The sequence below is a fragment of the Dissoconium aciculare genome, assembly GCF_010015565.1.
Source record: "Dissoconium aciculare CBS 342.82 unplaced genomic scaffold K489scaffold_4, whole genome shotgun sequence".
Classification (NCBI taxonomy): Eukaryota; Fungi; Ascomycota; class Dothideomycetes; order Mycosphaerellales; family Dissoconiaceae; genus Dissoconium; species Dissoconium aciculare.
In genome coordinates, this window is record NW_022984954.1 from 929964 (window position 1) to 942908 (window position 12945).

General features: G+C 51.5%; 6 protein-coding genes across 6 annotated transcripts; 4 read left to right on the plus strand and 2 right to left on the minus strand.

Annotated features, from left to right (window-relative positions):
• Positions 1-708: 708 nt before the first annotated feature.
• K489DRAFT_378709 (uncharacterized protein) lies at positions 709-2213 on the plus strand. The gene is made up of 2 exons (XM_033604463.1): positions 709-839; positions 915-2213. The coding sequence occupies exons 1-2, from the start codon at positions 785-787 to the stop codon at positions 1979-1981; spliced, it is 1122 nt and encodes a 373-aa protein (XP_033461323.1). The 5' UTR covers positions 709-784; the 3' UTR covers positions 1982-2213.
• A 125-nt stretch (positions 2214-2338) lies between these two features.
• Positions 2339-4462, minus strand: K489DRAFT_378710 (cysteine proteinase). The gene has a single exon (XM_033604464.1). The coding sequence runs from the start codon at positions 4261-4263 to the stop codon at positions 2494-2496; it is 1770 nt and encodes a 589-aa protein (XP_033461324.1). The 5' UTR covers positions 4264-4462; the 3' UTR covers positions 2339-2493.
• Positions 4463-4737: 275 nt separating this feature from the next.
• On the plus strand, positions 4738-6493 carry K489DRAFT_408684 (t-complex protein 1 subunit beta; the record flags this gene model as incomplete). The annotated part of the gene is made up of 4 exons (XM_033607510.1): positions 4738-4744; positions 4809-4859; positions 4923-4945; positions 5009-6493. The coding sequence occupies 4 exons, from the start codon at positions 4738-4740 to the stop codon at positions 6491-6493; spliced, it is 1566 nt and encodes a 521-aa protein (XP_033461325.1).
• A 237-nt stretch (positions 6494-6730) lies between these two features.
• K489DRAFT_378711 (thioredoxin-like protein) lies at positions 6731-8134 on the plus strand. Its single transcript, XM_033604465.1, has 4 exons — positions 6731-6967; positions 7044-7196; positions 7400-7499; positions 7575-8134. Exons 1-4 carry the CDS (start codon positions 6740-6742, stop codon positions 8060-8062), a joined length of 969 nt encoding a protein of 322 aa, XP_033461326.1. The 5' UTR covers positions 6731-6739; the 3' UTR covers positions 8063-8134.
• Positions 8135-8221: 87 nt separating this feature from the next.
• Positions 8222-9242, minus strand: K489DRAFT_316296 (autophagy protein-like protein 5; the record flags this gene model as incomplete). The annotated part of the gene is made up of 2 exons (XM_033601149.1): positions 8222-8607; positions 8663-9242. 2 exons carry the CDS (start codon positions 9240-9242, stop codon positions 8222-8224), a joined length of 966 nt encoding a protein of 321 aa, XP_033461327.1.
• A 1270-nt stretch (positions 9243-10512) lies between these two features.
• Positions 10513-12203, plus strand: K489DRAFT_335554 (uncharacterized protein; the record flags this gene model as incomplete). Its single annotated transcript, XM_033602189.1, has 5 exons — positions 10513-10617; positions 10686-11159; positions 11256-11542; positions 11653-11802; positions 11889-12203. Coding segments are annotated over exons 1-5 (1311 nt in total), but the record flags the coding sequence as incomplete, so codon positions are not given.
• Positions 12204-12945: the final 742 nt, after the last annotated feature.

Sequence of the window (12945 nt, forward strand, 5' to 3'; positions counted from 1 at the left end):
GCACGATACTATCTTCGACCCCAAGGACCGTGATCAGCAGGCTTGAGAAACCGGTCGTGGACTGTCGCCCATGAACCTGTTATCTCGTGCCACAAACATCATGCGAGTGAGAATGACTATTTGTACAACATACTCGTGCTTCATGTCGACACTTGAAATCACGATCATTTGAATATTAGCCACGAAATGATGTTCGACTACATGTGTAAGCTTCCCGTGTGCGGACTTCTTGATATCTTGTCAACGACCAGACTGAGTTGCGTGAAGCCATAACAGCTCATGATCTGGAAGCGCGGCCTCGACGACGGGTCTTCACACCATACAGTCGTATAGATCTTCCCGATGATGCCTCGAAACCAATGGTGAGGTCGTGTAGAGCGATAGACCATGAGGATGATGTGAAGTTTCGTGTCGTTCAAGCGAATGATTACGTAGCGGTACTTAGCTCCCCGTTTGGGCAGTTCGTCCGCGCGTGGGAGTGTGGAACAAAAGAGCGGGCAAAAGGCCCTTTCCCAGGCCCTAGAACAAAATTTGTATGAAGAAAAGCCGTCTGGTCTTGTTCTAGCAGCGGCAATGAACGGCGGTGGAGGAGGAATCGTCGTCAGGTCCGTGCTCAGCTGGTCGCCGACGCCATAGCGACAAAGCTGCGCAAGAAGCAAAAGCAACCTTAGATTGATACTGTCTATCCATATTCAACCACCACGACCACCACCATCAACACTCTCCATCTCTTGAAATCAGCTCTCGACACACCCTCGACCCTTTTCGCATATCACACACCATCATGTTGTCCACACGAGTCGCACAACAGACTCTGCGGGGTGCCTCTGCTGCACGATGTACGATCACTGGCCCCGTATCTCTGCGCTGGCACGGCTCATCAGCTTACTGACATTGACCTCGTCAACTCATAGCATACGCGACCATCTCGACTGACATCTTCAAGCCCACCAAGTTCGGTGGCAAGTACACTGTTACACTAATTCCTGGTGATGGTGTTGGCGCTGAGGTCTCAGAATCTGTCAAGACCATCTTCAAAGCCGACAACGTCCCGGTCGAATGGGAACAGGTGGATGTCTCTGGCGTCGAGACAGGTGATAAGCACAGTGAGGAGCTCTTCCGCGAGTCTCTTGCATCATTGAGGCGCAACAAGCTCGGTCTCAAGGGTATCCTCCACACTCCAGTTGAGCGCAGCGGTCACCAATCCTTCAACGTCGCCCTCCGTCAAGAGCTAGACATCTATGCTTCCATCGTCCTCATTAAGAACATCCCTGGCTACGAGACGCGACACAAAAATGTTGATTTGTGCATCATTCGTGAGAACACTGAAGGTGAATACTCTGGCCTGGAGCACCAGTCTGTCAGCGGCGTGGTCGAGTCCCTCAAGATCATCACCCGCGCTAAGAGTGAGCGCATTGCCAAATTCGCCTTTTCCTTTGCGCTTGCCAACAACCGCCGCAAGGTCACTTGCATCCACAAGGCCAACATCATGAAGCTGGCCGACGGTCTCTTCCGCAACACCGTGAAGAAGGTCGGCGAGGAATATCCCACCATTGAGACCAACGACATGATCGTCGACAACGCCAGCATGCAGTGTGTTTCACGCCCACAACAATTCGACGTCATGGTCATGCCCAACCTTTACGGTGGTATCCTTTCCAACATCGGAGCTGGTCTGGTTGGTGGCCCTGGTGTCATTCCCGGTTGCAACATGGGTCGTGAAGTTGCCGTATTCGAGCCTGGTTGCCGTCACGTCGGTTTGGACATCAAGGGTAAGGACCAGGCCAACCCGACTGCGCTTATCCTCTCCGGTGCCATGATGTTGCGTCACCTTGGCCTCGACGACCATGCCAACCGTATTGCAAAGGCCGTCTACGACGTCATCGCTGAGGGTCGTGTGCGCACCCGTGACATGGGTGGTGTCTCCACCACACACGAGTTCACAAGAGCAGTGTTGGACAGCATGGAGTCACAAGCCTAAATGCACAATGTTGGCGCCCAATTCGCCCAACCATCTTGCTTGACTTATGATATAAATATGATAGACGGGGCAAGAGGGACGACCAGAGCGAGAAAAGCCATAATTGAACTTGGCATTGATCGGTTGCGGGAGACTCAACTTGTATAGCGGGCGTTGGCATTTTATATATCCATTACTATGCATTTCCAAATTCGTATGACAAAATAGTTGCCGTTCATTGTTCTTGCCCGCAAACAGCTTCTCTACGCATAGTCGTAGCCCGATTGCCGATGATACTCACGCGGCTTTTCTGTTGACGAGCAGAATGGACCCAATGCTCGGATCAAGTGTGACAAGAAGATTGCACAATTGCCCAGGTGGGCAACATAATAAGCGTTTGGCCACATGGCAACACGTCGCTCCATTTCCAACATGTTCCGTCAATAATCTACATCTGCCCAGGTGTGCAAGCAAGCAGCATACAATAGTTTTACTCTTCCGACCACAGTCACAAAAATCGCTCCCTTGCCAACTCACGCCCTTCCTTTCCCTTTATCCCCAGCGCCGACCTTTCTCCTTTCCCAAATCATACAATAGCTCTCCTCGATCGTCAATAACTCCACGTTCAACTTCTCCACCCTGAGATCCTGCAGCGACCACCATTCCACTTCACCACCGTTCGCTATCGTGCCTTGCCGCACTTGCACCTTCCAGACCTTCCGCTCGGCCTCGCCCTCCACGCTGTCATCTCGCACGCGCACACCCTCGTAGGTGATGTTGGCCACGAGATCGTAAAGGATGGGCTCAGCAGGCGGATGGATCTTGGGATTTGGTTCAACGTACGGACTCATGTCCAGTGCGCGGGGATGGAATGTGACAATTGTTGGGTTCCGCTGCTCGGCGGCACCGGCGCCTGTATTAGAGCCTGCGCCAGGCTGTGTGGGGAGAAAAGAGTTGGCTGCGAAGCGTTTGATGTGCATGATCAGGTATGGAGGCAAAGGATGTTGCAGACGGTAGCGGAGGCGAGTGTTGAAGCGTTCTTGGGAGGTAAGGCCGTTATATTTCTGTAGGATGGTTGTGAGTGGGACTTGCGGAATGAAGTTCTTCTCCACGCTGTCTTGAAACAGCGGAGCGGAAGGTAAATCTAAAGTAAGGATCGTGAAAGGCTTGGTAGAGGAATTTATCTCAGCGTCTTCGAACCGAAGACGATCGCCTGCGTCGGCACGCGCGGTGATTGCTTGTGACTCCACCCGCATAGTTCCTTGGAAAATCTTCTGTATGAGGGAACTCTGGGGCTTGGTCTTGCTCCCGCCGAGAGCAAGATGGAGATTGTTGAGGAACCATCCCAGAAATTCCGCCGGGTCGGATTGTTGGGTTAATGAGTACTTCTTGTTACTTCGCATGGCTATTTCTTGTAGAAGCTCATGCGGCGACACGTGTGATTTGAACGCTCGAGCATTCCAGAGCTTGCGTACTAGGATGCTGAACCGTTGCGCAAGTTGCGATCTCTGGGACAAGTCCTCAAGCAGAAAGAAATTCCTGAGGGGCGCAACGTGCGCAAGCGCTTGCACAACTACGTTCAGATAGTCGTTGGCTTTGATGTTATTCAGACCGACAAATCCAGGGTTGTATTTCTTGCCCTGAAGGTCCCAGGCCTGCTTGAAGTCTTTGTCTAATCGTTTGACATCATCCAAGGGGAATCGTGGATCAACAACCACCTTGATGTCGTCAAGACTCTGATTTTGGACCTCGTAGCCCTCCGGTAGAATGTAAACCTTCTTTGTCTCCATGTTTATGTACACATGGTGATCCTCTTCCAATGCATGGAAATATGCAGGGGTCTTGGGACCGCGTCCCGAGAAGTATTTTCCACAGGTCAGACATGCGTAGACATTGAAATTGACCAAGGTTACCGAGCAAACTTTTTCAAAATCGAAGTCAAGTCGGATTCGTGAAATCGTATCGAGGTAGAGATCGGAGAAGCCTTGTAGCGCCGTCTTTTGTCGCATAGCAGGTTGGTCATCCTCATCCTCGTCTCCTTCTTCAAACTCTCCGTTCATCTCTTCGCCGATTTCTCCAATCTTTCGCTTTCCGTTCATCCTACCCGACGGCGACAGTGCAGTTTCCTCTCGCAAGGGAGGATTGCGCGTCTCGCCATGGTCAGTATGCGTCGAATATTGCTGCGCTATGTCATCAGGCGGAGGTGGTGGTGGTTCATCAGCACTTTGCATGCGGGACTTCTTGATTACAGGTGAGTTTGTTGTAGTGGCTTCGAGTGCGTCTTCTGCTCGCCTCTTCGACATGTTCGCGTGTTGAGTTCCAGCTGCTATGAACGCGGCTTGCAAGCTTCGAAAGTGACGTCCATTTGCATGCGAGCCAAAATTTGTATGGAGGCTGCTTACAATGGTCAGGCAGCTTCGTCACCAGCGAACAGAGCAGGGCACAGCAGCAGCAGCAGCACCGTCGCCGCAGTGAATATATTACAAGCCTTCACAGATCTTGCCACGGCGACATACCTACTGTTAATAAAAATAATATTACACCGCGATCAGAAACACCAGCATCAGAGCGTTCATCACGAGAAATATTCACGTGATGAACCCGATGGTTGCCCTGCTGCGATCGGCGCAATGAGGGCCCTGAATTCCAGCCGCTCGCCGCCCTGACTCGCGTGGTAGAAATTCGCGGGTCCGCCATAGTGGTGGTGTTGCTGTACAAGAAATTTGAAAAGCTCAAAGACCACCACGTGCACAACTCTCACCGAAAGTACAGACAAGATGGTACGTCAAAGCGGTCGTGACCGGTTACAAGATCTTCAGCTAACAAACACCACAGAGCATTTTCGCAGCCGATACACAAGAGGAGCGAGGCGAGCAGGCTCGTCTTTCCGCCTTCGTTGGTACGTAATGACCTTGTTACTGCTTCAATTCGACGAAATTTGCTGACGGTGATTAAAATTTAGGCGCCATTGCTATTGGTGATCTGGTGGGTTTATCAAAAATTGCAAACTGTCGGATACAAGCAAACTCTAACAACGGGATCGATTAGGTCAAGAGCACGTTGGGTCCGAAAGGTCAGGACAAGATTCTCCAGAGTGCTTCAACCGGCAGCATCCTTGTGACCAACGACGGCGCAACAATTCTTAAGAGCATAGCTTTGGACAATGCGGCAGCGAAGGTGCTTGTGAACATCAGCAAAGTACAGGATGACGAGGTTGGAGATGGCACAACGAGTGTGGCCGTTCTAGCAGCAGAGCTATTACGAGAAGCAGAAAAGCTCGTCGATCAGAAAATCCACCCACAAACGATCATCGAAGGCTACAGAATAGCCAGCGCCGCGGCGTTGAAAGCTTTGGAGGAGAGTGCAACCGATCACAGTGCCGACCCAGTGGCTTTCCGACAAGATCTAATCGCCATCGCGAGAACGACGCTGAGCTCGAAAGTGCTCAGCCAGGACCGAGAGTACTTTGCAGAGCTTGCCGTCGATGCAGTGCTCCGCATGAAGGGATCGACGGACCTGACACACATTCAGATCATCAAGAAGGCTGGCGGCAAACTCTCCGACTCATATCTTGACTCAGGTTTCATTCTTGACAAGAAATTCGGAGTAAACCAGCCCCGAAGGATCGAGAATGCCAAAATCCTCGTTGCAAACACTAGCATGGATACGGATAAAGTCAAGATCTTTGGCGCCCGAGTGAAGGTCGAAAGCACAGGCAAACTTGCGGAACTTGAGAAGGCCGAGCGGGAGAAGATGAAGTCAAAGGTTGAGAAGATCAAGGCCCATGGCATCAACTGCTTCGTGAACCGACAGTTGATCTACAATTGGCCTGAGCAGTTGTTTGCAGATGCTGGCATTGCATCAATCGAGCATGCGGACTTCGACGGTGTCGAGCGTCTGGCTCTAGTCACTGGCGCAGAAATCACAAGCACATTCGACCACCCTGAACACGTCAAGCTTGGGCATTGCGATCTGATCGAGGAAGTCATCATTGGCGAGGACTCTTTGATTCGTTTCTCCGGCGTCGCTGCCGGCCGTGCGTGCACAGTGGTTCTTCGCGGCTCGTCTGAGCAACTGCTTGACGAGGCGGACCGCAGTCTGCACGACGCTCTTGCCGTCCTGAGTCAAACTGTCAAGAACCCGAGGACCACCCTTGGTGGCGGTTGTGCAGAGATGCTCATGGCAAAGGCTGTGGACCAAGCTTCACAAAATGTTGCCGGCAAGAAAGCATTAGCAGTGGATGCATTCGCTAAAGCTCTGAGGCAGCTGCCCACGATTCTCGCCGACAACGCCGGTTTAGACTCAGCAGACCTTGTAGCTCGTCTACGTAAAGCCGTCTACTCGGGCATGTCATCATCCGGCCTAGATCTCATGAGCCCTGGCGGTGGCATTGCCGACATGCGACAGCTGGGTGTGATCGAAAGCTACAAATTGAAGAGGGCCGTGGTGAACAGCGCGAGCGAGGCGGCGGAGCTACTGCTTCGCGTGGACAACATCATCCGCGCAGCCCCCAGGAAACGAGAGCGGATGTAGAGACCTTTGAACGAGGTTAGTTAGGTACGAATCTGACGAATGAAAATGTCATGAACGATGCAGAGGAGCCGGGAGACTGCTGCAGATGCAGGGTCGTGTTCGTGGGGAGGCAATGTGTACTGAGCCATGAGCTCGGGAGCTGACCACACATGCGCGGTCCAGTCTCTTGCGTCGTAAAAATTTGTCAAATGGAGCTTAGTGGTTCCAACGTAGAAACACCTTCATGCATTGCGGAACGAGCAAATGATGTCCAAACTTCGCCCGGGAGAAACTCTCTCGTACCGACTGATACGAATACCGATCCAATCCATTAGCGTCCGCAGAGGAATTACCAATGATGTTGCGCGAGAGCGACTGACTGACTCGTTCGAGTCACGACAACATGCGCATGTGATATACGAGTCCGACAATCGTACGCCTTCGAACACCACTCGAACATCAGTATTTTACATACGACCTATCGCAAAAGATTTGGTAAGCTTGAAGTCGTGGCATGCAGGTGGTAACCAGTCACATAGTTTCGAAGGTTGCTAACGTTGGCTGACTAAAGACATCGTGGAACCTGGCCCTCGGCTGTCCTACAGAGGTCGACGTCTCCTCATACAAAGGACAAACAACAGATATCAAAATGGCGAAGAACAAGATCACGCTCTACCTCGACGTAGTCAGCCCGTTCGCGTATATTGCATTTCACGTCCTGAGGGTATGTCTATAGATGGTCCGTCGTAGCATATATGGCGCTTGGACATGGGTCGATGGCTGTCAGCACTGCTGCAGCGAAACTGGCTCTGCATGAGGGAAAAGCTCGGAAGCTTGACCTGGCAAAGACATTGCTGTAACAATCAGGGTTGAAATAAGGTGTTACCGCCATCGGCCTTGAAAATCAAGCTAATCTCGAAATCACAGACTTCACCGACATTCGCGCAATGCGAGATTAAGTATGTGCCAATGTTCCTGGGCGGCATTATGCAGGCAACTGGTAACACGCCGCCAGTTTCAATCAAGAGTACGTATTAGAGAGCCATCATATCTATCACACATATACTTGAGACGACGGGTGATCATCTGACAACTTCAAAAGACAAAGGTGAATATACCTCGAGAGAGCGCGAGCGATGGCAGAAGTACTTCAACGTACCCATGAGCTCAACGATGCCTTCTCCTTTTCCACAAGTGACCATCGTTCCCGATCGGGCGCTCTGTTACGTAGAAAGCAAACATCCTGAGAAGTTGCAGGATGCCATCCAAGCGCTCTACAAGGCCTTCTGGGTTGAGACCAAGACTATCAGTGACCCAAAGGTCGTCGCCGGGGCCTTGGAATCGGCGCTCGGCAAAGCTTTGGCTGAGGAAATCATGGCTGCGGTGGGCAGCGAGCCGGTCAAGGCTGCTCTGAAGGAGAATACCGATAAAGCGTTCAAGGATGGATGCTTCGGAATTCCCTTCTTTGTCGCGACCAACACCAAAGGCGAGACGGACACCTTCTGGGGCGTAGATCACATTGGTGTGCTGTGTGATCATCTTGGCCTCGAAGTCAAGAGAAAAGAGGGGGGGTTTCAGGCGTTGCTTTAAGCGTGATCGGCTCGTATGTAGCTTTTGAAACAGCAGTCCTGATAATGCATATTCCCATAAGCCAGTGACGAGAGTGTATGGTGTCGAATTCAATTTTCACATTGTGACGCCGGGTCGTTACATCGCCTGGTTCAAGTCGGGTATAGGCTAGACGACACCTCAGCCGTGCATGACAACCGTGATATGAAGGAATCCATCAGTATAGGCTGCTGCCTTTCCCAGATCTCCCAAACGCGCCACCATCGGTAGAACTGCGCCATGCAATACTGGACGAGCAAAGATAGGGTTTCGTTGACTGGGAAATATTGTAGGCAGGATGGTCTTTAATGCAGTCCCTAGCGTTTGGGGCTGTTTAGACGTCAACAAGAGCGGTACGAGAGACTGTACGACTCTCAGATGGCCCGGAGATGGCTCCTCCTGAATGGTCTCGGTCGCGGGTTGTCTTGCAGAGGTGGGTAGATAAATCTTGATGGGAACATGACGAAGTTCCATCCCAGGTGGGTTGAGGAGCTTGTTGTTTATTTTGTTATATAATTGCAGATCGTCTAGAAGAGTCGTGAGCTATGGTTTAATCACTATGATGATCGCCATGCAGCTTACGTTCCTGGACAGCTCGCCAAAGATCGTCCGAATCATCCTTGCTCAGCGACATGAATGTCCTCGCGGTACCGTTGCGAACGAAGTCGGCTTCTTTGACACTATTCACATAAGTGTCCTGTATCGTCTTGCCCTCGGCATCCAACGCTATCAATTGGTCGAAGGGAAAATCTGTGTAATGTATTGTCAGGCGCCATGGAATTGTGGAGGTCAGAGCAGCAGTCGAGTCGGCAGCAACATCAAGGCTGCCCACTTCATGTTGTTCGTCGAATCCAGCAGGCTCTGCACCAGCAAACAAATCGTAAAGAAGGCCAAGGGGATAATGCCATTTCAGAGGCACACCCTGAAACGAGAGCCATGCGTCATGCACCGACAGATCTGGATTTACCAGACTCGGCAGGAAGAATGCATGCAGACGCGGTAGCAGAAATGCCAGGTAAGATAGTCTTGGATATTGAATGAGATATGGCTTTGACTCTTCGAAGGTGCGGCAATCCGACGGTGACAATCTGATTTCTAGGGTCAACGATCCGTTCCACACTTTTGATTGCAGCTCGGTGATGCCGACGGGTGATTTCGGCATGATTTCACGTCACGATGCCGAAGTCGAGGGTACATTTACGGCTTCTCTGGCAGTGGCAATATCATTCTGTTGAGATGGCGCAGGTTTGTCTGTGTCTCCGAGTAGTCGAAGTTATGAAATCGCCAGTCGAGGTCATACTGTGGTACCCACTCATTCACCTGATTCACCAATGTGCCGTAGTGGGGACAAGCATTACAGTAGTGTGGCTGATGACTGCTGGGGACCTTGTTTTGCCTGAGGCATTCAGAGCAGCCATGGTGGACGTCGATCTCGCCACGTGCCCGCCAGTCCAGGCTCTCTCCCGAGGTGCTGCACTCTAGAGCCGCTGCCTCTGCGACACATGAAATCATCCCGGAATCAACGTCCGACAAGCTGGAAACTTCCAAAACGTCCTTCTTATGGGAATTAATGAGACCAACCTTGCACACACACCGATACTGGCGCTCAGATGCAGCTAGCTATGGTCTACATGTGTCGTCTGCGGGGACTTGCTGTTCTTTCGTGCGATCATTCTTGAACGTCGATTCGTCGCCAACATTCCCGATCCAGGCACTAGAAGAGTGATAATCGTGAACCACGTGCGTCTTCTTCAAAGAATCGAGGGGTACAGTGTCTCTGCGCGCACAGCGCTGTCTCCGTTCAAGCCCGTGGGGAAGGTTTTAGCGATTAAAGGCCGCACAGCCTTCAGACTTATCACTACTTCCTGGACACAGCAATAGAGCGCCAACACTGGTCTGAGATAAGTTGATATAAGTCTGGTAATATGCGTATCCGCGGGCCATTATATAGTTGTATGACTTCCAGGAATGCCATCGCATTAAAACAGCAACAGCTGGACTTGATCGGTACTCTACGGCTGCCACGCTGCAAAAGCGATGGGGTCTGTGCGTCGGTATCACATCATACTACTGCACCAACACTTCTTGCCTGTTACTAGTAGTATCGAACTGCGGCAGGAGGGTTTGATAATGATGATACCGCCCGGGATGATTTTCCTGCGATTTGTTCCTTAAGTCCTTGGAAGAGCGTGTGACACATGTACACGTACATCGGATCCGCTGCTCTGCGAGTCTCTATCACTGCTTTTCGCTCGGGACGGCGCCGCAAGGGATTACGAAAGCGCTTGCAGACCTCCCTGGACCGTCTGTGGGATCTCCATCTCCAAAATCCGCAGCATTCCACAGGACGATCGTCGTTCGCAACCCCCGAAAAGGATGAGCGGATATTGCTGACTGCACGTCACTTCACTGCTGTGCCGAGCTACGCAACGAGCAGATACAGATATAGATCATGGCAACAATGGTATTGCCCGCCCGACCTGACCCTGATGAATCGGCTTTCATTTGTGACAAGTGCCACAAGTGCTCTCCGCGACGTGAGTGCCCTTCCACTCACCGAATCTTACAAGCAGAGCAGGACACAGTTATTGATGACTGTTCGCAGGCGATCTTCTCGTCAGACACAGGCGTAGGTGTCAAGGTCCTCCGAAGCCACTCGCCAGGCGCAAGGCTTGCAATTCCTGTGTCCAAGCCAAAGCCAAGTGCTGCTACAGTCTCCCAACTTGCTCTCGTTGTGTGAAAAGGAATACACCTTGCCATTACGAATCGACAGCTTTGCACTCCGAAATTCTACCGAATAGGTCTACGATAGGGGACAGGAGTGAAAACAAGACCCCCATGCTTCTTGCCTACAGCGCAATGGATCCCCTCAATACACAGTTCTGGCCGCCCGGAATGACGCCCTGGGATGCGAACGCTTTCCATGTGCCGATCAACGTGCCTTCTGATGACGTCTCACTGACTGCACCTCTGGCTCAAGGGCCATTTGCCACAGGAGACTATCCTTATCTCATTGGAAAGTCCCTTTCTGAGATCGAAGATGGTTTGGCTCTATCTTCTGACCACGCCATTATGTCGAGTCTCTATTCGACAACATCTGATCTCCAGGACTTAGGGCCAACCGAGATTGTCCCTCTCCAATCATCCAATGGATCACATTCGCACTCACCTACAGACGATGAGTCCCGCGGTTCCCCGTCGAGCATGGATCGCATAATGTCCTCAACTAAACCCCGCGATCTTGTCATGATCCTTCACGAGTATACTTCTCTGTTGCTCAAGGACTCCTTCCAAACACCACTATTACATTTCACCATGTATGGCAACGAGAATGCCGACATCACCTTATTGCCCCTTACCACAATGGCAATCTCCTGTGGTCGATGTCTTGTCCACGGAGAGAGCATTGCGTTTATGAGGCGCGCTGTTGAAGGTGAGCAGCAACGACTCATCCAACAATATGTAAGTCATACACGTCCTTCCGCATTGTCCCGATGCTGGAGCACAAAGCAAGAAGATCCAGGAAAATCCATGCATGCCTAGGCCGGATCTCGTGCTGATCAAAACTGCAGTCGAGTTACAAATGCATGAAACAGTGGGATGCACTGCATGCTATGATTTTGTATGTGACCATCGAGCTACAAAACTCTCTTAGAGACATCGGTGAGAACTGGAAGCCTCGCCCTCGGGCTTTGGGCCTGCGTTTGCCATTCATTCGAAAAGTGAGTCGATGCCTTAGCGGATCCGGATCCGTGCTCATTGTTATCCAGTCGATACACAGTGTTGCGCCATGCTGACTTATTCGCAGATGGCTGAATGCTATGCTGCCAATTATCCGAAGCTTAATCGCTCAGACGTCCACGCTTTCGAAGAAGTTTCGAGCGCACCGGATACCACCAACAAGGGCCCCTGGCATCGATGGGTTATCACGGAAGCCGCAAGACGCACGCTGTTCATGCTCAATATGGCCAATTGGTTCAGCTGCTTCGACCTCACTACATGCACTCAATCACCATACTACGAGCCTCTTTGTGACGACATCGTCTTTGGCTTACCACTACCCTGCAGCGATGCTCAGTGGCTTGCGTGCAATGAGATGGAATGGCGGACTGCAATTCAGTCGGAAGAGCTGCGGTATTTCAATGGCGCAGAGACCAGTGCAAATGGCGTCCACGTTCGCCGGGCCGAGTACACACTCTCTGATGCGTTGAAGACCAACCCGGTTACTGATTTTGAACGCCATGCCTCTATCGGGCAGACCGGAGTCGATGCTCAGCTTGGCCGGAAGCCTGGATTTGCCAGTTCCGAGCAGCTGCGCAACCTCATTATTCTTGCTGCGCGCTATCAACGCCCGCAAGCAAATTCTTGAAGCTTAAGAATGACGAATTTGTGTTCGTTGCACTCGCTCGCAAAATGCCGCATGATTATGTGACATTGACGTGAAATTGGTCGGAAAGCAATCGAAAATGACCAATACGTTTGTCACGTGTACGTGACTTCGTCCTTCACACCAATTGAATACTGCATCCGTCAGTTCCACTTCGCAAGAATCTACCCGAAGTGAGCAAGATTGCCCACGAGGACAGCATGTTGCAGCACAACCAGAGTGGATGGCGACCCGCGAGGAGTATATACGTCTTGGACTTTGAGGCACGTTGTCGTCTTTCATGCATGAAGCCTGGACCCTGACCAAGAAGTCCGGTCGGAGCTCGGTGGACCATGGTAATCACAGGCTGGTCGACATTTATCGTCGCGAAGTATGCAGGCACGTGGGAAAGGAACTGATACTGTACGTACCTAGATAGTTGGGACGTTGGAGACTGATTGCCTGCAGTCCCCGAGGCCGGGGTTAGGTGTGTTTAGGG

Bases quoted from the DNA above. Each gene is read 5' to 3' on its own strand.
- K489DRAFT_378709 (XM_033604463.1), top strand. From the start codon at position 785: ATGTTGTCCACACGAGTCGCACAACAGACTCTGCGGGGTGCCTCTGCT. The intron at 840-914 runs GTACGATCACTG...GTCAACTCATAG, and splicing joins GGGTGCCTCTGCTGCACGAT to CATACGCGACCATCTCGACT.
- K489DRAFT_378710 (XM_033604464.1), bottom strand. From the start codon at position 4,263: ATGTCGAAGAGGCGAGCAGAAGACGCACTCGAAGCCACTACAACAAAC.
- K489DRAFT_378711 (XM_033604465.1), top strand. From the start codon at position 6,740: ATGTCCAAACTTCGCCCGGGAGAAACTCTCTCGTACCGACTGATACGA. The intron at 6,968-7,043 runs GTAAGCTTGAAG...GGCTGACTAAAG, and splicing joins GACCTATCGCAAAAGATTTG to ACATCGTGGAACCTGGCCCT. The intron at 7,500-7,574 runs GTACGTATTAGA...CAACTTCAAAAG, and splicing joins GCCGCCAGTTTCAATCAAGA to ACAAAGGTGAATATACCTCG.